General features: G+C 34.5%; 2 protein-coding genes across 3 annotated transcripts in view; both read left to right on the top strand.

Annotated features, from left to right (window-relative positions):
- The window catches only part of guf1 (GTP binding elongation factor GUF1), a 365,170-nt gene that overhangs the window by 152,745 nt on the left and 184,829 nt on the right, over nt 1–27,596 (top strand). The gene's annotated exons all lie outside the window — the stretch shown is intronic.
- The window catches only part of gabra2b (gamma-aminobutyric acid type A receptor subunit alpha2b), a 164,591-nt gene that overhangs the window by 90,588 nt on the left and 46,407 nt on the right, over nt 1–27,596 (top strand). For both annotated transcript variants that reach the window (XR_015507068.1, XM_087281138.1), the window contains exon 8: nt 5,978–6,130. Coding sequence is in view for 1 of the 2 variants with exons in the window: in XM_087281138.1 (XP_087137264.1) it covers nt 5,978–6,130 (153 nt within the window). In the remaining variant the exon portion in view is untranslated. The remainder of the gene's footprint in view (nt 1–5,977; nt 6,131–27,596) is intronic.

Here is a 27,596-nt window from a genome sequence, read left to right as displayed (position 1 = left end):
GAGTAATACAGAAGGGTTAGGAGGCTGCACGAGTGCTGTTATTGCACGATATTGCACAGCTATTCATATATCAGATTGGAGAACCAGACAGAACTGTTGCATAAACATGTATATTTTGTGAGCTTGCCATAATGCAATTGTAGTGTTATTCAGTGTCATTTTAGCAAATTATAGTTTTATATTTAATATTAAATTTGCTTTTACTTGTATATTTTTGGCACAGGGGTTGTTTAATTTTTGTCTTTTTGTTTAAATGTAATTATTTTTATTCCATATTTATATATTTTTTTCAGTTTGAGATTTCTTTTTGTTTAGATTTGTCACTTGATTGTTAGTAGTGATTTCATTTTTCAGTAATTTTGTTATCTTAATAACTCCCTATCTGTTTTATTAGCTTGTCATAATGCATTTGTGGGATTGCCATTTTTGCATGTTGAGAATTTAGCATTGTTATTGAGCATTTAGCATTATTATAATCTCATAATTTTAATATTTAATTTTAAATTTGTATCTTAATTTTTTACTTGTATATTTTGTTTAAATGTAATTATTTTATTTTTTATTCCTTTTTTATTTTTATTTTTTGTTTAGATTTGACATTTAATTGTGAGGAGTAATTACATTTTTATTAATTTTAACATTTTAATAGTCCTATATATTTGATTATTATTATTATTATTATTATTATTATTATTATTATTAGGTATTATTTATTATTAAAACTAATTATAATTTTTATCATTTATTTATTTATTTATTTATAATTTTTTTATTAAAACCAGTAAATATTTTATTTGTTGTTGTTATTATTATTATTATTATTATTATTATTATTATTATTATTATTGTTGTTGTTGTTGTTGTTGGTATTATTGTTGTTGTTGTTATTATTATTATACTTCGATTTATGCATTAGTTATTATTATTATTATTATTATTATTATTATTATTATTTTATTAAAACTAATAATTATTTGTGATTATTCATTATTATTATTATTATTATTATTATTATTATTGTTATTATTATTATTATTATTATTATTATTATTATTATTTTATTATTATTATATATATATTATATATAATTATCTTTATTTATTTATTTATTATTAGTAGTATTATTATTATTATCATTACTATCATTATACTTTAATTTATTTAATGACTTAATTTGCATCATTTATTTGTGAAGGCACCATTGATTCGTATGTTTCATTTAGAATTAATAAACATGATGATGCTTTAAAATGCTTGACACACAGCACATCAGGTGTTGTCAAATTTTAAGAGGGTACGGAGACTCTTCATAATTATTAATCTCCTTATTCAGTAGAGACACATTCTCACACACACGTACAGCCCTGAACTCTCACCCGCTCCTGTGTGTGTGTGTGTCTCTCTCTCTCTCTGTGTGCACATTTACATTTCCTCGCACTGTTAATGAAATAAAGCAGACGTGCATGGCTCAGCCTCAAGGGTGCTGATTTTGTCCACACTGAGCTTCCCTACATGCCTTTCTGAAAGGAGCAAGGCATCTCAGTGTGCACTCCAGTGGGAAAAAAAGTAGGAAAGACTGGATTTTACAAGATAAGAGCTGGCTAAAAATTGCTCTGTGCTTCCTCTGCAGAAAGGACTAGGAGATTCCCTCTGTGCCAAATGGCAGCATTGCGGCGTCCACCACCGACATACAAACAAACCAGAGAGATTTCTCTCTTCTGTTGCCACTGGCAACCAATTTCTCGGTTTTATCTGTCTTGAGGGATGCTTGCCAGTAGAGATACAGTTGAAGTCAGAACTATTAGCCCTCCTGAATTATTAGCCCCCCTGTATATTCATTCATTTTCCTTCTACCTTCGGTCGCCACTGTGGAATGAATTGGCATCTATTCCAGCATATGCGGATGCCCTTCCAACCGCAACCCATTACTAGGAAACACCCATACACTCTCACACACCCATACACTATGGCCAATTTAATTAACCCAATCCACCTATAGCGCGTGTGTTTGGACTGTGGGGGATACCAGAGCACCTGGAGGAAACCCACGCAAACACGGGAACTCCGGGAATACTGGAACAAGCAAACTCCTCACAGAAATGCAAACTGGCAGGATCGAACCTGCAACCTTCTTGCTGTGAGGTGACAGTGATACTCACTGCGCCATCGCCGCTATAAATATGTATATATGGGGTAACACGGTGGCGCAGTAAGTAGTGCTGTCGCCTCACAGCAAGAAGGTTGCGGGTTCGAGACTCGGCTGGTTTGTTGGCATTTCTGTGTGGAGTTTGCATGTACTCCCTGCGTTCATGTGGGTTTCCTTCGGGTGCTCTGGTTTCCCCCACAGTCCAAAGACATGCGGTACAGGTGAATTGGGTAGGCTAAATTGTCCATAGTGTTAGAGGGTGTATGGATGTTTCCCAGAGATGGGTTGCAACTGGAAGGACATCTGCTGTGTAAAACGTGCTGAATAAGTTGGTGGTTCATTCTGCTGCGGTGACCCCGGATTAATAAAGGAACTCAGCCTAAAAGAATATGAATGAATTAATACACACATACATATATATATATATATATATATATATATATATATATATATATATATATATATATATATATATATATATATATATATATACACAATTATAAAGTATATAAATAATTTTGTTACACATTTATTTTAAATGTACATATAACAATAACATATATGTTTATGTGATACAAACTATATTTACATTTTCTTAAATATATGTCATTATATACGTAATAAATATACACCACACACACATTAGGTTGTGGGAGTAGATACAAGCACCTCAGTCATTACTGACTAATAGGCACAATTCACACAGCACTGACAATCACAAGCATACATGGTTATGCAACGTTCAGTTGTTTCCTGCCTCCATGTCTCCTTGTTAGCACAAAAGCTACAATATCAAAACAAACTTTTATTTTGGGTGTGATTAATTACGATTAATTTTTGCCCGGTACTAATAACATATATATATATATATATATATATATATATATATATATATATATATATATATATATATATATATATATATATATATATATATATATATGTATATGTGTATAAATTTCTAAACATGATAGTTTTAATAACTCATTTCTAATAACTGATTATTTTTCAGGAAACGTCTATACATCTTAAAGGGACATGTAAAGGCTTCACTAGGTTAATTAGGTAATTTTCTGTAGACTATCGAAGAAAAAAAAAAAACACAGCTTGAAGGGGCTAATTATTTTGACCTTAAAATGGTTATTAAAATATTAAAAACTGCTTTTGTTCTAGCTGAAATAAAAGAAGACTTTCTCCAGAAGATAAAATATTATCAGACATACTGTGAAAATATCTCTGTTCTGTTAAACATCATTTGGGAAACATTTAATAAAGTATATATATATATATATATATATATATATATATATATATATATATATATATATATATATATATATATATAAAATTTTATTTATTTATTTATTTTTAAAAAGCACATATTTACCTATTAGATTAAAATGACTTCTAAATATCCAAACATTCAAAGACAGCGGATAGATTTCTCTGTTTTGTTGCTATGGGCAACCGCTGTCTTCCTCTGCATCTCAGTTCTCTCTTCATCAAGTCTGGTGAAGATTCTCTGTTTCCAGGCGGTTTGCCACGTTTCTGTTGGGATAATGCGCTGTGATAATGAGGTTAAAAAGCTCATGATGATGTCGAGGAGATTTTCTCTTTTCATGCCTCTTCGCTCGGTAACAAACCTCCTCTGTGGAGCGCCTTCAGACTGACCTGCTCTTTTCATCCTGGTTTTGGTGAGATGCGGTGTAATTGTGGCGTCCCTCAAAGAGCTTCTCCTTTCTAATTACATTCCTCCTCTGCTTTGTGACATCAGCTCTTCCAGAATATCCCATACCCGTTTCAGAATCTCATCTTTGATGTTCTGTTTAGGGGGTGATCCGCTTCTTCACCTGGCCTGATTTCTAATAAGGAGGCAGATTTTCGTTATTTTGTCAACACGTCCTGATTGAAAGTGATTTGGGGAATTTGATTTATTATTACACACATTCACATTTCTTTCTGATCAAGCTGTATTTTGCATAAATTATCATTTGTTGACTCGACAAAGGAATTATTTAGGTGTTTTTAGTTAAAATAGAATATATATTATATATTAGGGATGTAACGGTATTACAAATACCGTCATACCGCAATATTAATTTTTTTTCGATATTACCGTAGTCGCATGACTCGGTAAAACTATAGGTCTTCTGAGAAAATTTGCTCAGGCGAATGAAGCGAACGGGAGGTAGCGAAAACTACAATTCCCATCAGCCCAGGGGTGGCCATCATCCCTTGCGGTCTGTTGTCGCTACAGATACAGTAATGCGGAAATGGAGTGTGCTGCTAGAAGCGGGGATGAAAAAGAGCTGGGGATGAAAAAGAGCTGGAAATGATCGAACCTGAAGCGGGTGTTGTCGCCGCACGCGTACTGAATAGCAGTGTTGTCGCGCGCGTTCTGATCAGCTGTGTTGTCGTGCATGTTCTGATCAGCTGTGTTGTCGCGCGTGTTCTGATCAGCTGTGTTGTCGCGCGTGTTCTGATCAGCTGTGTTGTCGCGCGCGTACTGAATAGCGGTGTTGTTGCGCGCGTTCTGATCAGCTGTGTTGTCGCACGCGTTCTGATCAGCTGTGTTGTCGCGCGTGTTCTTATCAGCTGTGTTGTCGCGCGCGTACTGAATAGCGGTGTTGTTGCGCGCGTTCTGATCAGCTGTGTTGTCGCGCGCGTACTGAATAGCGGTGTTGTTGCGCGCGTTCTGATCAGCTGTGTTGTCGCGCGTATTCTTATCAGCTGTGTTGTCGCACGCGTACTGAATAGCGGTGTTGTTGCGCGCGTTCTGATCAGCTGTGTTGTCGAGCGTGTTCTTATCAGCTGTGTTGTCGCGCGCGTACTGAATAGCGGTGTAGTTGCGCGCGTTCTGATCAGCTGTGTTGTGGCGCGCGTACTGTAAAGCGGGGAGGGGGGGGGGGTTGAGCACGCATACTCAAGAGCGGTGTTGTCGCGCGCCTACTGAAGGGCGGGACGGAGGGTGTGACACAGCACACTGTTCAGATTGATGCAGACATGAGACCTCTATCTTACTCATGGTTTGTCCTCTCAAGTGGGGGAAAGACAATGCACAACGTTACCCACTGCTGTCAACCTGGGCCAAGTCATATCTCTCTGTCCCAGAAACCTCAGTCCCAAATGAGAGGGTTTTTTTCTGTTGCAGGGGACATTGTAAATGCCCAGAGATACCAGCTTTTACCAGATTATATTTATATGATAATTTTCCTTAAAGCCCATCTCTATCTAAGTGAGTGAGTGAGTGATTAAATGTTGAATGTGATGAGTTTTCAACACTACTAAATTGAAACTTTATTTTTTTACATGGTTTAATAATTTTTTGTTATTAACATTGAAGTTCCTGTTTCAAAGCTTACAGATAGATGGCTAATTTGTATGTCATTGACACTTTTGGCACTTTTTTGGAGTATTTTCATAAGTTTTGTTTTTTTCCTGTAAATGATTTAATAAATACCGTACCGTGACATTCATACCGAGGTATTACCGTACCGTGAAATTCTGATACCGTTACATCCCTATTATATATTAATATATATATTTTTCCAGCACCCCGGAAATAAACCGTAAAATTACGGATTTGTTTTTTACAGTGTGTTTATTTGTATGGAAAAGTTTAGGTGTTCTAGATAAACATGATGGAGAATTTTCCATTGAGACTGATGTGACTATCGCTGAGCTTTCGCAATAAGTTATTTGCATGTCAGATTTCAGTCACACTCATCACATACTCAATAATGTAGTATTAATTCCTGGCAGTTGATTGCATTTACTTAAAAATGTTTCAATCTGGACTTCTGCTCCATTCTCAATTGCTCTCCCCCACAGGTGAATACACTGTGATGACGGCCCACTTCCACCTCAAGAGGAAGATTGGCTATTTTGTGATTCAGACGTACCTGCCGTGCATCATGACTGTCATCCTGTCCCAAGTTTCCTTCTGGTTGAACCGAGAGTCTGTTCCCGCCCGCACTGTTTTTGGTGAGTTTCATCTTTCAACAATTCTCATAACTAGGCCTACATGGAATCTGCGGATGCAGAAATCCACAGATTTCCCAGTAATGGATTGTTGCTGTAAGGGCATCCGCTGCGTAAAACATGTTTAAATAGTTGGCAGTTCATTCCGCTGTGGTGACCCCTGATAAATAAGCAGTAAGCTGCAGGAAAATGAATGAATGAATGAGTTTAATGACTCAAACAAATTGCAAACTAACTGCATATTAAATTTGGCTGAGAAATTAAAGACATCATTACACAAAACTATAGATATTAAAAAAACAGCAGTGTTTGATTATTAATAATAACAATAATAATAATAATAATAATAATAATAATAAATAATCTGATTGTAATTACTCACAGCATTGTGCTTCATGGTATGTCATAATCGGTGTATATAATTACAAAAGGCAACATGTGACATCATGTTTGAAACAGCTTTTTGGATTACTTCAAAATTTGTCGTCTACATTGATCTCAACATTACTTTAAACCGTTTCCACTTCTAGTCATGATCTCCAATCCATGTATTCATTGAAAAAACCCTACTCGTTCCAATGAAAGGTTGTGCACACCTAAACACCAGAACTTTCTCCATTTTAAGATCAGACTGAATCTTTTATTTTGAAATCTGTTCTTAAAGATGGCTTTATCTTATTTGGTAGAGTCTAAATGTATGATGCTCATTTGAGCTTTTATTATTATTATTATTAATGCCTTTTTTTTGTTTATTTTTTGCTTTCTTCTGTGTGAAGCAGTTTGAGCCGTACCTTTAAAGGCAGTATAGAAAATAAAATAAAATGTATTAGAATTTTGTCACTCTTTTAAAGACAAAACATATGATTCAAACTGCAAAAATACAGTCCTGAGCATGATTAACTTTGGGAAGATGTCAAAGAGGCTTTTGGTTTTTTAATTGTTTGTTTTTGTTTTCTTGAAATCTATGTTGATTAGGTTTGTGAGGGGTTATATTGAAACCTAAATATCTGTGATTATCATGTGAAACGTTGAGGTCTGAATATAATGATTGCTTACAGTTCATACATTCCCCACGGTCTCTGTTGCCAAACGGATTTTCTGACTTTTGCAGGATTTTATGACGCACTGTTGGCCTCCAGCCGACCTGATGCAGAAAATCTGCATAAATGAATGTACTGTGACAGATTAATAGAGTGCTAAGGTCACACTGAGATGAGTGAAGGTTTGATTAGAGATTAAAATTGACATGTCTGTTCTAACAATAGATACGTATGTACAGTGAGTGTGAATGTGTGTGTATTTATAATGCATGTATATATATGATAGATAAATTCCAGTTGCTATAGTTACCTTTCCTTTATTATGGGGTAAATTAAAGAGAAGTTTGAACATGTACTGTTGGATATCTTTATAAAGTAAAAAATGAACATGAAAAGTACACAGTAAAGCCCTGACTTTGAGTGCCATTTTACTACAGGTTCAGTGAGTGAATGAATGAATGAATGAATGAATGAATGAATGAATGAATACATGCATGTTGTCCCGACACAAATTGATTAAGTTAACCTAACAAATGTAAGTAGATTAAACATTAAACAATTAGGTTTTCCCTAAAAAAGTTCAAGAATTGTGTTGAAAGTTAAAATGTACACCTGAAATACAGCGGAGAGCAGAACTTGATTGTGCAACATAATCCTGGATCAACATCTGTTGACAACAAAATTTCAATCATCCAATCAGATTTGAGGGATACGTTTGTATATAGGCTTAAAATAAATGTTTACACCATTGTTTCCACCTATACCAGGGGTGTCCAAACTCTGTCCTGGAGGGCCAGTGTAGAGGTCTGCATTCCCGCGGCTGTCCCGACCAGATTTCTGCGGCGCGGGAATAAATTTCCGAATAAATCGCTGGAGCGGTCGGTAACGGGTTTAATTTGGGACGGGAGCGGGCTGTCTAGCAATATCGCGGATGTGTGTGTGTTAGTGCGCGCGCGCGTATGAGAGAGAGAGAGCTTTGTCAGTGTGTGTGTGCTTGGTGCTGTATGTGTGTGTTTATACAGACAGCTTGGCTGTCTGGACTGTATAGCTGGGGGATTTTCGGTTTTGTTCTCCCCCGCTCTTTAGCGGGATCGGGCGCGGCGGGCAGAAAACGGGGCGGGTGGGGCAGCGGGACAATAAATTCTTAATATAAGCGGGAGCGGTCGGGTTCGGGCTAAAACCTGGCAGGTGCGGGCGGGAGCGGGATTCAAAATTTAGTCCCGCACAGATCTCTAGGCCAGTGTCTTGCAGATTTTAGTTCCAAGTTGCTTCAACACACCTGCAAGGATGTTTCTAGACTGCCTAGTAAGAGCTTTATTAGCTCAGATGTGTCCGACCCGGGCTCATTGTGGAAACGTAGCCCCGCGGACGTTTCTGCGGACCGCGAGATACGTACCGGGAGGTACGTATTTGAGCGTTTTTTTTGTTTTCGCGGATCCACGAGAGGCCGCTGTGCGTGCTTTTTCGCGTCTCGGTTCGCGCCCGTGCCGTTCTCGTGCCAAAAGAAAAAAAAAAAGCAAAAGCCCTCGTCTTCGATTTCGACCGTGTTTTCGGAACCCGCCGCGTTCTCGCCTTTATTTTTCATTTTCCATTTTTCATCTTACCTGATTTCTGGAAACACTGTTCCGCGGACTCGATCCCGGTCGTCGTCCCTGCGGCCGGCTCCTCCTCCTCCTCCGGGGCCTCCGCTCCGCCGACGCAACGCTGTGAGCTAAGCAGACAAACGGGTTGCATCGGGAAAGCCCTCCACTCGGAGGCGAGCCGTCGGCTGGCGAGCGCGAAGAGGAGGAGCGGAGCCCTGCAGCGTTCGCTCGAAAAAACTAAACGTGTCCGTACGTATTTCCGGCCACGTAAATCGCGGTCTCCAGAAACCTTCGCGGGGCTACGTTTCCAGAATGAGCTTGGGTTGGATGTGTCTGATTAGGGTTGGAACTAAACTTTGCAGGATACCAGCCCTCCAGGACCGAGTCTGGACATCCCTTACCCATACGCAGCAATTTTCCACGACTTTGGGAATCATTTACAGTCAAAGTTAGCGAATAGGGAGTAGGTTGGATTACATTTTTTGACAGAACTGGGGTAAGCTAAATGATTTTGAAGTTTATTTTGCTCACCCCATTGGCAGATTATTTTGTTTGTTTGAAGGAAAATCTCCCTCAATTCTAGAATAATGTTTCTGAAAACAAGATTTTTTTTTTTGCTTGTTTATAAAATGCTTCTTGATTGAAGAATGTTTATATATTTGGACTAGAAACACGACAAAAACAATTTAAGTAAGATTTTTTTTTCAATGTTTCCACTAAAAACATCCTAAATCCTGGATATAAAATCAGTCTAGGAATCAACCTAAGAATTAATTAGGTTTCAATAAGGCCCAATCCCAATTCTATTTTGGTACCCCTACCCCTTCCGCTTGGCCCTTGAAACAGAGAGTGAAAGGGAAGAGCTTCAAAATTTACCCCTAAGAATTGGGACAGCACTACAACACCTGCACACGTCATCATATGTCATCGCAATCTCTTGCTTCATATGAGTCCAGATGATCGTGACTGCTGTAATTATTCCAGTTGCCTTATTTTTTGGTATTTATCTTCAGCAAATCACTAAAGGCATATATCATGTTATCTTGACGATCTAATGTGGCAATAAGATCGTAACTGTACTGTGCATTTACACAGTGGCCATACTCATCCATGGAAACACCCAAAAACAGCATTAACATTATAGCGGACACTGTAAAGCAATCATTCCCAGCCACTGCTATACAGAAGCTATTATAAGGGATTATAGATAGCTAAATTTAGTGTTTTTTTAAGCATGACGGTAAAGCACGAACGTGGTTATGAATATATTAAAACGTGCTTTTTTGTTGTAAAAAATCGTAATAATGACAAAAAATACTAATTGCTGCCATTGTGGCTGGTATATTCTGGGAAATTTTCTTACCCCTGGTTTTGAATGTGGTCCTGAAAAATCTCAGTTTGAAGGGCTATCTACCCCTTCCCTATGCCTTTAAGCTAAAGAGAATTGGGACACCCCTACCCCTTCACCTGAACGCACAAAATGAGGGGTAGGGGTAAGGGCTAAAGGGTAGAATTGGGATTAGTACTAAGTTTCATGTCAAGCTGTTCACACATTGGCAATAAATATGCAATAAAAATATTAAGAGAGAGACAATGAAGAGAAAATAATTTTTCTACAGGTGGTTTGTCAAGCCCACTAACCTTTAAGAAGCACACTAATAAACCCGCAATGGTTCTTTTAGAGATATGGAGTCATTTTAGAAAAGTGTCTGGTGCAAATGTGCAAAACTGGTTCAAGTGTCGGTTGAAGTGTCAGAGATGAAAGAGTGTGTTTTCTACAGGTGGTTTATCAAGCCCACTCACCCATGTTAGACACACTCAAAATTGTTATTTATTTATTTATTTACACTAAATTTGTTATTTTAGCTATTTGAAACCTCCTGAAATACTTCTTTTGCATATTTAAAAGACAATATTTATTTATTTATTAATTTGTTTGTTTGTTTGTTTGTTTGTTTGTTTGTTTGTTTGTTTGTTTGTTTGTTTGCTTGCTTGAAGGTTTGCTTGATGGCTGGCTGGCCTGTTTGCTTACTTACATATTTACTTGTCTACTTACATTTTGGTAATTTGTTTATGTATTAAAACTATAATCACCACAGCACTTTAAACTAGTTTTGTGTGTGTGTGTGTGTGTGTGTGTGTGTGTGTGTGTGTGTGTGTGTGTGTGTGTGTGTGTGTGTGTGTGTGTGTGTGTGTGTGTGTGTGTGTGTGTGTGTGTGTGTGTGTGTGTGTGTGTGTGTTTTGTATCATTTTAAAAATCATATAAACTTCAGTCTCTTCCTCACATAAAGTCATCATATGATTTCAGAAGTATTTTCTTTTCTTTTTGCAGTTTGACAGCACATCTATACACATTTACTGTCCTTAATTTTAAGAAAGCGTCTGGTGCAAATGCAAAACTGGTGCAAGTGTCAGAGTTAAAAGAGTGTGTTTTCTACAGATGGTTTGTCAAACCCACTCACCTGAGTGAGGCACACTCAGAATTGCATAATGTTTTGAGGTTTTCACATGGTGTGGTTTGAAAATGTACGATTTTACCACCATTGGGGCATGAGCAAAATCCTTCTAAATTGTACAAATGAGATCATATTAATTCATGTGAATTGCTGTGAGATAGGTTGAGGAGTAGAGTGGCTCGTTGTATTTTTACTTTTTACTTTTTTTTCTCTATTTATAAAAATCAGATGTGCTTAGTTTATTAGTGTGCCTGGCAAATAGGTTATTTTAGGTATATTTAAAACCTCCTGAAAACTCATTTCTGTTGCTGATGAAGCCGCAGTGACCTTCAAGCCATAAAATGCACACAAGGAGCCCTGGGAGCCTTTGGCTCCAGAGTCCTCTGTCCTAGATTCGATACTCGAGCGGGGAAGCCTGGTCCTTTCTGAACGTTTCTATGAGGATTTATGGAGCTCATGTCTGGACAAATTCGGTTACCGTGGAGATTCCCTGAGCTCTGTGTTGCTAAGCAGGTACGGCGGAGGAGATGAGCCTCCTGGCAGAGATTCAGACGTCTTTCTGTCCCTTCGGTCTGCCTCTTTCTTTCTGTCTGTGGCTTTATTCTCTTCGTCCCTGGAGTCTTTCCACAGTTCTTCAGCTGTCCTGTTCTCTCTTTCTCGTGCCTCTTATCTCTCCCGCTCGATTCGTCTATTAGGAGCCTTTTAAACAACCTGCCATCAAGCAGATGTTCAGAGTTAGCATTCCCAAAAGAGACCCGTCGTGCCAAATAATAACCCTAAAGGTCTCTATATTGATGGCATACATTCAAAGGTTAGTTCTCCACCCAAAAAAGTAAAGGATATTATTAATTGCTTACCCTAATGACATTCTAAACCCCTGAGACCTTCATTCCTCTTCAGAAATATATTGAAATATACAGTGCTCAACAGAAATGAGTACACCCCTTTTTGTAAATGAATATTTTATCCATTTCCCAGTGAATATAGATCATATATTTTTCAAAACAAATTTATTAAACGGATATATTTATTAATATACTGTTTTAAAAACCCCACATCTTTAGAAATAGAAAAATAATACATTTCAATTCAGGTGAGAAAAACATTACAAACTACAACATTTCAACCAAATTGTATACATATTTTGTTTCTCTTGAATTTTGCTCATTTAGCATTTTTTCCCCTGGTGCAGTTTATTAAACAGATTAGCCAGGCAGGCAACGGTCAAAACAGGAGCAAACAGAAACATACAGAAAATCCAAGATAGTAGTCAGAAGCAGGCAAACAGCCAGGTCAGGCAGCAAAATAACATAAAACAATAAACAAAGCAAAGGTCTAAAACACAGGAAGGCAAGACAAGGATAACGTGATGCTCTTAAAAGAAACAAGACTAAGCAATGTGTGTGTTTGTGTGTGTGTGCTGTGTTTATAGTCCATCTGATTAGTCTAAATCTGACTCTGGATCTAGTGTAAATAGATTTTGAAGGGAAAATTCACCCAAAAATTTAAAAGTGAGTGCTAAAGTTTACTTGTTTACTTTAACATTCTTGTAAAATTCTTAAGATTTACACTCAAATGTTTTGGTATTTTATACATTTATAAATCTTTATAAAAATACATAATTAATGTGTAAAGTATTTTATATGCATATTAAGAATGTTTTGTATAATTTTTACACATTTTAGTAGGGTGTTTTTTGGTTCATTCATTTACATATTTAAATTTATATACACATATATATATATATATATATATATATATATATATATATATATATATATATATATATATATATATATATATATAGTATTTATTATAATTAATTATTTTTTAAGCATTTTTTTAGGTTCCAAAGTTTAAGATTTGTTTTACTAGAAATTTTGAATTATTCTGACGTCTTATCAAATTTAAATAGTTCTTAAAGAGACAGTACACCAAAAAATGTAAATTGCCTGTCAGTTTGCTCAACCTCATCCCATCCAAAATGTAGGTGAATTTTCTTCATTCATTAATTTTCTTGTCGGCTTAGTCCCTTTATTAATCTGGGGTCGCCACAGCGGAATGAACCACCAACTTATCCAGCAAGTTTTTACGCAGGGGATGCCCTTCCAGCCGCAACCCATCTCTGGGAAACATCCACACACACATTCACACACTCATACACTACGGACAATTTAGCCTACCCAATTCACCTGTACCGCATGTCTTTGGACTGTGGGGGAAACCGGAGCACCCGGAGGAAACCCACGCGAATGCAGGGAGAACATGCAAACTCCACACAGAAACGCCAACAAGCCAAGGTTTGAACCAGCGAACGTAGTAAAAATGTGCAATTTTTATTTTAAAAGAATTCCAAATATCTTAAGCTTATACTTAATCAAGTGTAAATAGTTCTTAAACAGAAAGTTCACCCAAAAATGTAAATTGCCTGTTAGTCACCCTCATCCCATCCAAAATGTAGGCGAATTTCCTTCAGTAGGACATTAAAGAAGATTTGACATTTTGTGATCCATCAAATGCAAGTAAAATCCGCACTTTGAAAGTAAAAAAAAAACAGATTTGTAAAGTTTTTTTCTGCTTAAGATCTGTTTTGTATACTTTTACTCACCATGAATAGGTGAGCTCTTTTGTTAGTCACTTTACAGTTAAAGTCAGAATTATTAGCCCTCCTGAATTATTAGCCCCCTTGTTTATTTTTTTCCTCAATTTCTGTTTAACGGAGAAGATTTTTTTCAGCACATTTCTACACATAATAGTTTTAATAACTCATTTCTAATAACTGATTTATTTTATCTTTGCCATGATGACAGTAAATAAAATTTGACTAGATATTTTTCAAGACACTTCTATACAGCTTAAAGTGACATTTAAAGGCTTAACTAGGTTAATTAGGTTAACTGGGCAAGTTAGGGTAATTAGGCAAGTTATTATATAACGATGGTTTGTTCTGTCGAATATCGAAACTAAATATACCTTAAAAGGGCTAATAATTTTGTCCTTAAAATGGTGTTTAAAAAATTAAAAACTGCTTTTATTGTAGCCAAAATAAAATAAATCAGACTTTCTCCAGAAGAAAAAATATTATCAGACATACTGTGAAAATGTCCTTGCTCGGTTAAACATCATTTGGAAAATATTAAAAAAAGAAAACAAAATGGAAAGAAGGGCTAATAATTCTGACTTCATCTGTACATATTTGGATTAAAATATTTAGTGTTTATTATAGTTAATTATTTTGTAAATTCTTGCTTATTTAAATTTTTACAAAATCCAAAGTTTAAGTTTTGTTTTAATAGAAAATGTGAATGAATCTGATGCTTAATCAAATGTAAATAGTTCTTAAAGTGACTGTTCACCCTTCACTGAAATATAAGTCTGCACTTTAAAAGTAAAAAAATAAAACGTATTTGCAAAGTTTTTTTCTGCATATTACGAGGGTTTTGTATATTTTTACTCATTATAGTTGGGTGTTTTTTTGTTTTTTTTATTTACATATTAAATTTTAAATATTTAATATTAAAAATATATAAATACTTTGTAATAAATGCTTTTTTTGAATTTACTAAGTCCAAAATGTGTTTGTTTGTTTGTTTTTTCGTTTGTTTGTTATTTTAGAAATTTTTTATTTTTTTTGACAATACTTCTTAGACAGTTCGTGTTTAACGGAGACCAGCTAGCGAAGTGCTATGCAGCCGAATCTCATACAAAGAATCGCCATCCCAGTTCAATCCTAGCTCAAATCGTGTTGGGTGTAGTAGGATCGGTGGGTTACATGTGGTGGCTCGTCCGAGATGGGAAGGTTTAGCGGGTGAGAGTAACGAAGGCCAGCTAGCGAAGTGCTATGCAGGTAAACCTCACTCCTCAGACCTCTAAAGGTGCTCTAGACACAAACACTAGAGGCTGTGGTCTTTATCGCCGGTTTGATCCAAGCTCAGACCAGTTTGAGTGCAGTAGGACTGGTGGGTTACATTTGGTGGCTCGTCCAGGATGGGAGTAAGGTTTAAGGAGTGAGAGTAAAGGCTGATTTATACTTCTGCGTCAAACACCGACGTATGCTACGGCGCTGACGCATAGCCCTTGGCCGTGGCCATCGCCGTCACTGACGTGCACCTCTCAAAAAATGTAACTACGCGTCGCAACAACGCGTGGCGCAAGCTCTGTGATTGGTCGGCTTGGTAGCGCTGACGAGTCGGGGCGGGACCGAGAGCCGCGCGAATGGCGCGAACCCAATGTAGCGATTGTTTACAAGTGTGGAGTCCCGTGAAGGAGCTCCGGATGGAAAGTTTTGTTTTGTGTTTACCTCATAGTTAAAGTTGCTGCACGTCCGCAGGTTGCTGCCTCAAAATGAGCGAGTTTGAGCCACTTGTACATCCCGGAAGTGTTCAGGAAAAGCAAAAAAGCAGCGAAGAAACTCGACACAGAGGAACATTTACACCTCACTGGCAACTAGCGTTTCAGAAGTGTTAATGCAGACCAACAGAGACAGTGCGCAGAAGTATAAATGCACAGCCACACGTGTTGCATGCGCTGTGGGTTGCGCCGGTCACTTGACGCAGAAGTATAAATCAGGCTTAACGGGGCTACGCATGTAAATCTCATTCCAATGACCTCTAAAGGTGCTTTAGTGACAGATGCTAGAGTCCATGGTCTTTAGCCTCCTTGTTAAAGCAACCAACTTCCATACAAAGAATCGCCGGTTTGCTCTCTGACTGTGTTGGGTGCAGAAGGATCGATAGGTTACACATGGGGGCTCGTCCGGGATGGAAGTAAGGTTTATGGGGTGAGTGTAATGGAGGCCAGCTAGCAAAGTTCTATGCAGGTAAACCTCACTCCTTTGACCTCTGAAGGTGCTCTAGCAACAAATGCTAAAGGCAATGATCTTTAGCCTCCTTGTTAGAGCAACTGACTCAATGGTTCGATCTCAGCTCAAACCAAGTTGGATGCAGTAGGACCGGTGGGTTACACATGCAAAAAAGGTAAATTTCTTGTTAGTTTACTCACCCTCATCACATCTAAAATTTTGGTAATTTCCATTAATTGGACATAAGCAGATATTTTTATCCAAATCTGTGACATTCGGTGATTCACAAATTCAAACTAGCATCAGCACTTTCAGAGTCTAAACAGCAACATGAGAGCATTTCAAAACGTATATCTGTGGCTCCTAATGATATGAGGTCTTAGCTCAATGATCACTGTTAGCCCGGATTTCATGTCCAATTATACAGTTTAAGTGCAAAGTACTTAAATTACTTAATATTTGGTTCATTACTATAACATTTTAAGTGAATTCTACTTTTTTGTAGACATGATGTATTGTATGTATAACTTATGTATAGACAATAGACTAATGTTTTAAAAGTTTTTGACTGATCACGCCCCCTGCCCCCAACCTGATTTGCTTAAGCAACGTCATATTCTCGTGGTTGCAGTAGCGGGTAATTTTAAACTTCTGGGGCCTCATGTATCAACGCTGCGTAAGCACAAAAACTTTGCGTACGCCAGGTTTCACGCTCAGAATCGCTCACGTTTGGATTTACTAACAATGAACTGAACGTGGGAATGTGCGCAGGTTCACGGCAGCTTTCTGGCAGGCGTACGCACATTTTTTGTGCGTGTCTGTTTTATTTCCATTGGCGACTCCTAGAGGCAGTTGTGTTAAATTCTTCTCTACAAAGTGTCTGATCCTTGCAATGGCAGCTGTATGAGACGGGTTCATATAGTAGGTATGTAAGATTTCCATACCATACAGTTGACCAGCTAAACATTAAAGCACAATTTGCAGCGGTCGCCTGTTTTCCCAATGTAATCTGAGCAATCTACTGCACACACATTGCTATAAAGACACTATCTGAAGATGAATTTGCATGCGTGAATCAGAAACATTTCCATTCAATAAATGTGCAAATAAAATATGATGCACAAACTTATTGATGATTCCTACTTGTCTTTCTCTTGATAAATAGTGGGCAAAATCTGATATGTAGCGGGGGAAAAAAGAAAGAATACATTAGACGCTGGATTCGAGCCGAGTTAATGCTCGAACATGTCAGTACATGATCACATGCTTCTTATGAGGTGCGCCACTGAGACTGCTAAGGATACTGCAACATTTTTCAGTTATAAACCACACTATTTCTGTTTTAAATGCACTCAGTGCGATGTTCAGACCCAACTGTGTTAACCGTATCAGCTAAACTCTCCCACTCTATTTTTTTCTTTTGTTGTTAATTCCGGAGAACAAACTTGCAAATAACACCGCTTTTCTCCGGTCTACCTCCAAAAGCAGCACCTCTAATTCACATTCTGTTCAAAGTTTCTCTTTTTGCTTGCTTTTGCCGTTGCTTTTTCGTTGGGTTTTGCCATTAGCATAGTCATTAGCATATTCATACGGGGGAGGAGGCAGGGAGGGGTTTTGTGCTCGTGCATGTTGCGCTCAGTTTCACGTTCATTCAGATGTACAAAAGAATATGCGTGAGATTCGGCGTACGCAGTGTTTCATACATCTGAAATTTTTTCTGCGTACGCACATTTACAGCTTTGTGCGTACGCAATGTTTTAGTAAGATTTCCACGCAAGTCTTCGTACATGAGGCCCCTGGTGACTGTAAACATTTTATCCAGCTGTTATTTTGGCTGTTTGTGAATACCGGAAAACACTGTTTTAAGTATGTTTTGCTTTAACTCATGCGCTGGTCCTGTTTAAACACTTGACATGTGTATTCGGCAGGTGAGTTCAATGGCTAACCTGCAACATTTTCACTTCTGAAATTCTAAGTGGTGGACACGACCCCTTTTAATATGTCTGTAAAGTGTGTTCCACGTGTCTTAAATGAATCGTGGCATTTTTACTTGACAAGCATTTTTTTTCACACGACACATTCAAAGCTGAAGTGGTTTCATTTGTTTGCCCCTGCCTGGACGGTTGACATGGAAAGGGCGCCAAGTTTGAACTTTAAATAAGTGACACATATTAAAAGCATTAAGTGTATTCAACTTATACATATTAGAACAACTCTTATATTTTAAGCAGAGCTCACTTAAGTTTTTCAAGTATTACCTAAAATTAAAGTTTCCTCTTATTTTTTTAAGTTATCTTAACTCATCCGGGCTTAGAGTGTATGTGCAAGAAACAGAACATTACCTAACATTATTAATCCTTTCAGACGTCCTTCTGTCCCTCCTTTTTCAGTATATGTCTTTATTCTCTCCGTCCTTGGAGTCTTTGTCGACTTCCTCTCTCTCTTTCTCTATTAGAGCTTTTAAACAACCTGCTATCAGGCAAGCGTTCAGAGCTATAGCGTTCCCAAAAGAGACCCGTCATGGCAAATAACAACCCTGAAAGTCTCGCTATTAATTGTAGAGCATCATGCAAAAGTATCACAGCATTTTTAGCATTTCGTGTGCAGCTAATTAGAGTTTTATGAGGTGCTGCGATATTAGCGTGGAAATAGAGAGAATGACATTAAAACGGAGCTCAGATGTTGCGTGAAGGCGGTCGAGAGCTGCATAATTGAAAACTTGCTCAGGGCTAAATAGCTCCGGAGTGTTATCTAATGTATACTTTATTACGATGCTTGTACATACACTACACGGCCATGTGGGGGTTTTTTCTTCAGTGCTTTGCATTATTGAAGCATTAAAGGATTAGTCTGAGTGATTGTGAAAATGCTTGTCATTTGCTCACCCTCATGTTGCTGTAAATCCATATGAGTTTCTGTCTTCTGTTGTATTTCCGAAATGCCGATGGTGATTTTTTTCTTCTTCTGTTTTTTTTTTTTCTTAATGGGGATTGGGGCTCCAAAAATAACCCAAAAAACAGGATAAAAGCCGCCTGTATGACTCATGCGTTGTATTCTCTCGTCGTCTGATGTGATGCAATCGCCTTGTGTGAGGAACACTCCAAAAATTGCGTATAAAGCCGTTTGTGGAAATCTTGCCAGCGGCGACAAACTTAAAATCTTCAAACACCTTCAGCTCTAATGTGGAGTGTGTCGAACGCATTGCACCATGTTTTTATGATGGTGATGATCACAGTGTGGCAAGTTGGAATGACCAGCTTCATGTTGGAATGACCAACAACATGAATGCATTTGAATGAGTTAAAAAGTAATAAAGAGTAATATCGAGAGAGAGACATTGAGAGACAAAATAACGCTAATTGTAGTATATGTTAATGTATATCAGGGATAATGTATATCAAGTGGTGGGCCTCTAGTGTGACTAGTGGGTCGCAGCCCACAGGTTGAGAATCCGTCATATAGTTTAGAAATTGCTGAAAATGAACTTAAATATGATACTATAATTGCTTAATTTTATTATTATTATTATGTTATATTAAAGTGATCGAAGTAATGGGCTTTCTCGTGTTTTTTGATGTTTTGATTTATCTGGTGGCTTAATAATGTGCTAGTTAGTGTATGCTCCATCATCTTTTAGTTTCTGTTAGCTTTGCATTTAATTAAAGAATTAATAATCTAGTATCTATTTATTTATTTATTTATTTTAATTTTTTTAAATTAATTAATTAATAATAATAATAATAATAATAATAATACTAATAATAATATTATTAATAATAATAATAATAATAATAATAATAATAATTATAATTATTATTATTATTATTATTATTATTATTATTATTATTATTATTATTATTATTTAGTTAATTATTATTATAAGTAGTAGTAGTAGTAGTAGGATTTATTTGTATATGCTTAATAAACTATCATGGTTTAGACAAATGTTTTGTTTCAATTTTATTTAAAATTAAACATTTATAATATTTTAAAGAGTACCTTTTTTATTTATTTTTATTTTATTTATTTTTATTTATTTTATTCATTTATTCATTATTATTATTATTTTATATTTTCATTTATTTATTTACTTAATAAATTATACTGGTCAGAGAAATGTTTTGTGCTTCACTTTCATTTAAAATATAACATTTAAAATATTTTAAAGGATAATATTTATTTTATTTTATTTACTTTGTTTATTTTTTATTTATTTATATATTTTATTTATGTATGTTTTCTTATTATAATTTTATTTTTTACTTATTTATTCACTTAATATGTATTTCTTTATTTTATTTATTTGATATTGTTATTATTTTATTTATTTAATATTTTTATTTTATTTATTTATTTGTTATTATTATTTTATTTTATTTATTTATTTATTTATTTACTTAAACTATTCTGGCATAAAACAATGTTTTATGTTTTATTTTTATTTAAAATATAATATTTATAATATTTTAAAAGTTTATATGCATTTACTTTATTTATTTATTTTTATTTATTTTTTACTTATTTATTTACTTAATAAACTATTATGGCTCAGAGCCATTATATTTATTTAATTTATTTAATGTATTTTGTTTTATATTTTACAAATTTTATTTGTTTTTTAATTTATTTAATTCATTTTTATTTATATTATTTATTTATTTGTTGTTATTATTTTATTTTATTTTTTACTTATTTTTTACTTACATAATAAACCAATATAGGTCAGAACAATGTGTTGTGTTTCATTCTTTTAAAGATTATATTTATTGGTTTATTTCATTTTATTTATTTATTTATTTATTTATTTTTGTTGTTATTATTATTTTTTTACTTATTTATTTACTTACTTAATTTTTTTATAATTTATTTATTTATTAAAATTATAATCACCAAAGCACTTTAAACTGGTAAACCTGTCTAGTTTCATTTTTTGTTTGTTTTCAATTAAAATTTTGTTGTAAATCTAATTTAAAAGAAATAATTTAGATTCCAGTCTCTTCCTCGCATACACTTATTGTATGATTTCAAAGATTTTTTCAAATTTTTTCAAATTACATCTATACACATTACTCTGCTTAGTTGAAGTAAACATCCATTCTACAGTATAAAACATCTCCTTTTGCGTATCACAGAAAAAAAAAAAAACTCACACGGGTTTAGAGTGGCATATGACTATGAGTAATTGATGACAGATGTTAGTTTTCACATGAAAATCCCGCTAAATAAGAAAGCTATTCCTTTAAATGAGAATATGAAAGCCTCTTAAAGTGACTGCGGAGAGCAAAGCAGCATGCATGATGTCTTCTTTCAGCCGGGTTTATATGCAGCTTTCCATAATGATACTTGATGGAAAGTGAAAATAAATAATTACACTGATTTGAGCCGTTCTGCTGGCCCCAGTGCCGTTTTGAAAGCTAAATTTGGGCTGCTGGTTTCTTCTTCAGATGGTGTTTTTGCATTTGAAGGCAGTTTGGAAGCCATTTCTTTAATCTCCCTGAAGTGCTTGAGTGTGTTCGATTGCGTTTCTCTCCATGCCAAAACTGATAGCTCTCCATCCTGACATCCAGCGTCTGCAGCAATGACTAGATTAAACATTTGAACACTTCAGCAAAGCAAATCGCCTGCTGCTCAGCCAATCAGAGGCTCAGCACCATCCGCACTGAACACCTGTAGGATTCAGCAGTTTCCAGCTTTCATTCCTTTATATTTACAGTACCTCCATACATTTGAAGGCAAAATTATCAGTATTTATTACCGATAATAATATTTTGGTAATTATAAGTAATTATTCATTAATTAATTCCCCTCTTTTTTGTCCAATTTCTTTTGATTTGGCTGAAATAAAAGCAGTTTTAGATACATATAATAATTGTGAGGGTAAATATTATTAGTCCCCTTAAGATTTTATTTTTTCATTGACTTGACTTATTAACCAAACTTTCCGTGTAAACATAATTAAAAGCCATTAAATGTCACTTTAAGCGGATATACTAGTATCTTGTAAAATAATTAGCAATATTTTATTTATAATATTACATATTACAGTAGTGAACTGTAAAGAATGTATGTGGTATGTTACTGGCCGCTTTTTGCAGTAAATAACTGTAAAATTGTTCAAAAAAAGCAGTATAAAAAAAAGCAAATGTGCTTGGTTACTTTGCAGTAGAATACCACAAATTCCTAATATGCAGTAAATTACTGTAAAAGCTTAAAAACGATCCACAATGCAGTGCATATTACAGTAGTGAACTGTAAAGAATGCATGTGGTAGTTTACTAGGCCTTTTACAATAAATAACTAAAATTGTGGCAAAGTCTAACAGTGTTCAGACTGAGCAAATAAGCCCTTTTACAGTAACTTACCTGTAAATGTGTTTTACAGTAGTAGGACCCTACCACAGTTTAATTTTTATTATTTTTTTTTTTACAGTAAAATAGCCTTAAGGCAACTTTTTTTTATAGTAAAATGCTCTTGAACACATTTTAATTTTACAGCATGGCCCTTTTTTCACTAGTTTTACTGTAATATACAGTATTCAGATTTACATTAGCAGTACAAAATCTATTTTTTTTTTGGTAGTTAATATCAAATTGTTTACATTCCAAACAAGTGACTTATTTTTTCATCAACTTTTGATTTTTGTCTTCAACTGCAGTGGCAGTGCTTGGTTTCTTTGATTACAGTAGAATACCAAAAAATCCTAACATGCAGTAAATTACTATAAAAGCTTAAAAATGACCTGCAGTGCATATTACAGTAGTGAACTGTAAAGAATGTATGTGGTAGTTTACTAGGCCTTTTGCAATAAATAACTAAAATTGCGGCAAAGTCTAACAGTGTTCAGACAAAGCAAATAAGCCCCTTTACAGTAACTTACCTGTAAATGTATTTTACAGTAGTAGGAACTTACCGCAATTTCATTTTTTTTTTTTTTACAGTAAAATAGTCTTAAGGCAACTTATTTTATAGTAAAATGCTCCTTAACACATTTTAATTTTACAGCATGGCCCTTTTTTCACTAGTTTTACTGTAATATACAGTATTCAGATTTACATTAGCAGTACAAAATCTGTATTTTTAATATTTAATATCGAATCGTATACATTCCAAACAAGTGACTCATTTTTTCATCAACTGTTTTCATTTTTGTCTTCAACTACAGTAGCAGTGCTTGGTTACTTTGATTACAGTTGAATACTGCAAATTTCTAATATGCAGTAAGTTACTGTAAAAGTCCTAAAATGACCCACAATGCAGTGCATTTTACAGTAGTGAACAGTAAAGAATGTATGTTGTATGCTACTGGGCATTTTTGCAGTAAATAACTGTAAAATTGCAACAAAGTCTAACAGTGTTCAGACGAAGCAAATAAGCCCCTTTACAGTAACTTACCTGTAAATGTGTTTTACAGTAGTAGGACCTTACTGCAATTTCATTTTTTTTTTTTTTTACTATAAAATAGCCTTAAGGCAACTTCTTTTATAGTAAAATGCTCCTTAACACATTTTAATTTTACAGCATGGCTCTTTTTTCACTAGTTTTACTGTAATATACAGTATTCAGATTTACATTAGCAGCACAAAATCTGTATTTTTTGGTATTTAATATCAAATTGTTTACATTTTAAACAAGTGACTCATTTTCTCATCAACTGTTTTCATTGATTTTTGTCTTCAACTACAGTGGCAGTGCTTGGTTACTTTGATTACAGTAGAATACCAAAAAATCCTAATATGCAGTAAATTACTGTAAAAGCTTAAAAATGACCCGCAGTGCATATTACAGTAGTGTAATATGCTCGGTGCCGCGACACGGCGCGTACATGACAGTTTAAAGTATCACACACCAAACGCGCACATTCGAATGATATTTAACATGAAACTAATCAGATAGCGCTCTGTGGCACGGCTGAAAAATGAACTGCGTCCTGAGACGTCACCGGGCGCCGCCGACAGCCGCCGACTTGCGGCGCCGGTGTGTGTATCCTGATAGAAACCTATGTTTAGAATTCTAAAATACATGGCGCTACGTGGCGCTACGTGGCGCTGCGCGGTGCGCCGCCGAGCGGTGTTCCTGTTGTGCAACCTGCTTAATACTGAATTTAATCAATTCCAAACAAGCATTTCATTTTTTCATCAACTACAGTAGCAGTGCTTAGTTACTTTGATTACTGTAAAATACAGCAAATTCCTAATATGCAGTAAGTTACTGTAAAAGTCCTACAATTAGCCACAATGCAGTGCTTATTAAATTAGTGACCCTTTAAAGAAGGTTTTTACTGTGATTACTTTTTACTGTAATTACTGGGTGTTATTGCGGTAAATAACTGTAAAATTGCAGCAAAGTCTAACAGGGTTCAGACGGAGCAAATATGCTTTGTGTGATGTTTGCCATTCATTTTCATCGTCTTTAAGGCTCACGACTGATGTATTGTTTAGTCTTGTTGGACTGGACGGATTGTCAAACCTGCCGCTGCTGTCAGGGCTCACCCCACCTGGGATTGAACAGTGAAGAGTTTGACGGCGATGGAAATTAATTGGAGGCATTTGTTTACGTGTATGGCCGTGATGGGAGTCCCCAGGCTCCCGGTCTGTCATCCCGATCTGTCAGCGCAGACCTGGACGAGGCAGGAGTCAGTGTTTGTAGCTGGGTTTCCTTCACGCTGTTTTAATACGCTTTTTTGCATCAAAAACAAGGGTTATAGTAGCCAAGAGGATTATATTGAAAGACTTGGAAATAAACAGTTTGCCATGTTTTCAGAGATGGCGATAAAAGATGGCCTCTGTATTACATTTTGAGACATATATGTAATGTAAATATTACAAAGTGTCTTAAAAAGTTGTCTGAAGTCTGGGGTCCCTTCCTCCTTCAGTATTTACAATATATTAGGCATTCATGTCATTTGTATTAGTAGGCAAGCCTTTCTCATCTTTTTTAATTATATATATATATATATATATATATATATATATATATATATATATATATATATATATATATATATATATATATATATATTTATATATATATATATATATATATATATATATATATATAAATATATAATTTTGTTTTGGGTTTGTGTTGTTGAGTTGTGTTTTTGTTTTGTGATTTGTGTTGTGTTTTTGTTTTGAGTTTTGTTTTGTATTTGTGTTGTTGAGTTGTGTTTTTGTTTTGTGATTTGTGTTGTGTTTTTGTTTCGAGCTTTGTTTTGTATTCGTTTATGTTTTGTTTGTTTTTATTTATATTTGTTTTTGTGTTTGTTTTGTATTTGTTTTTGGTTTTGTTTTGTTTTTGTTTGTTTTGTTTTGTTTTGTTTTGTTTTGTGTGTTGTGTTTTATTTTACTTTTTTGTGTTTTGTTTTGATTGTTTTTTTATTTATGTTTTGTTTTGTTTTGTTTATATTTTTTGGTGTGTTGTTTTGTGTTTTTTTTTGGGGGGGGTCGTGTTTTGCTTTTTTGTTTTTTGTTTAGTTTGTTTTGTTTTGTGTTTCCTTTAGTTTTTGTTTGTTTTGTGTGTTTTGTTTTCTTTGGTTTTGTGTTGTATTTTGCTTTTGTTTTTTGTGTTTTGTTTTGATAAATGTATTATTTATATTTAGTTTTGTTTAGATTTTTGGTGTTTTTTTTTGTTATTTGTGTTTTGTTTTGATTTTCTTGTGTGTTTTTTGTGTGTTTTGTTTAGTTGTTGATTTTTGGTGCTTTTCTGTGTCAAGTTTTGATTTTTGTCATTTGTGTGATGTTTAGTTTTGTTTTGAATTTTGTGTGTTTTGTTCTGATTTGTTTTGTTATTTGTTTTTTGTTTTAATTTTTGGTGTTTTTGTGTATGTTTTGATTTGTTTTGTTATTTGTTTTAATTTTTGGTGTTTTTTGTTTTGTTATTTTTGTTTTGTTTTGATTTTTGTTATTTGTGTTATGTTTAGTTTTGTTCAGATTTTTTGTGTGTGTGTGTGTGTGTGTGTGTGTGTGTGTGTGTGTGTGTGTGTGTGTGTGTGTGTGTGTGTGTGTGTGTGTGTTTTGTTTAGTTGTTGATTTTTTGTGTTTTTGTGTGTTTTGTTTTGTCATTTGTGTTTTGTTCAGTTTTGTTTTCAATTTTGGTGTTTTGTTTTGTGTTTTATTTATTTATTAATTTCAGTATTCATCATGTTATAAATGTAAATATAGAACTTTCTCTCAAACCCCTGATATTTACATACTGTCAGTTTCTGCAATAAACAGAGGTTGCGTTTTTTGTCATTTTTATAATCATTTCTCTTGACTTTAGCCAGGGTTTCACAGAAAGAGTTACACATAAATACTTTATTTATTTTTATATTTAATTTTTGAATCTATTTACCTAATTTTAAGGCAGATACCTCTCATTCTTATTTAAATTGTTGTCTTTGATGAAGGATGTCATCTTTTGATATTATTACCTTCAAAAACAAATTTATTAAAGCTTCTTCTTGTAATCCATAAAGCGTTTTCCAAAAATACTTTCTTTGTGCAGTAAATAGAGCAGATGTCTTCAAAAGGGGCAGAAATACACAAGAATGAGTGCAATTCGGCCATTTGAAGGCCAAAGGGTTGTTGTGTTTTTGAATGATTCTGGAAAGAATGTGGTTTGCCACAGATATAAGAGCAAGGCTTTCAGAGTTATTGAAGGTGAAGTATGTCATTTGTTGGGTTGTTAAAATGCTTTCTTCTGTGATATTTTGTCTTTGTCTTTGTCTTGTTTTTTTTTTTTTTTTTTTTTTTTTTTTTTTTTTTTAAGATAAGCAGGCCTTAGTCCTACACGTTTGATCTTGAAAGTTTTTTTTTCTATTTGTTTGTTTATTCAGCATTTTATTTATTACATATATTACAATATTTTGTTATTTGTGAATTTTATTTTATTTTTTATTTGCAACTAATAGCAGATCTAGGGTATGGTTGTTAATAATCTTGAAATTATTCAAGTTTGGCTTCAAAACGTTTAATTATTTATTTGTTATTTATTTATTTATTTATTTAGTTAGTTAGTTAGTTAGTTAGTTAGTTAGTTAGTTTGTTTGTTTGTTTGTTTGTTTGTTTGTTTGTTTGTTTGTTGAAGTAGTTTTTTACCAGTTTGTGTGTGTTAGTTTATTTTAGTTTAGTATAGCTTATTTTTAATTAAGTACAGTTTATTCTTAATGAAATATTAAATTATTTAAATTTTAGTAGATTTTTTGTTGATTTTAGTGTATTTTTGTTTAGTTTTATTTATTTATTTAATTATTTTTTGGGTTATAGCAAGTTTTTTAATATTTTAGTTTTTATTTTATTGTAGTTTTTTGTTGTTGTTTTTATTTTTTTTTAGTTTAGTTTATTTTTATTTCTTGTAGTTTAGTTTATTATTATTTTTTTGTTTAGTTTAGTTAACTATAACTGTAAAACTATATAAACACAGTTAAATTCCGAATTATTAGCCCCCCTGAATTATCAGCCCCCATTTTTTACCCCAATTTCTGTTTATGAAGAGATTTTTCCAACACTTTTATAAACATAATAATTTTAATAACTCACTTCTAATAACTGATTTATTTTATTTGCCATGATGACAGTAAATAATACTTTAGTAGATTTTTTTAAGATA

This window comes from Danio rerio, chromosome 14 (genome assembly GCF_052040795.2).
Source record: "Danio rerio strain M-AB ecotype USA chromosome 14, GRCz13ab, whole genome shotgun sequence".
In the NCBI taxonomy this organism is placed as follows: Eukaryota; Metazoa; Chordata; class Actinopteri; order Cypriniformes; family Danionidae; genus Danio; species Danio rerio.
This window is presented reverse-complemented; position numbering and strand designations above follow the sequence as displayed.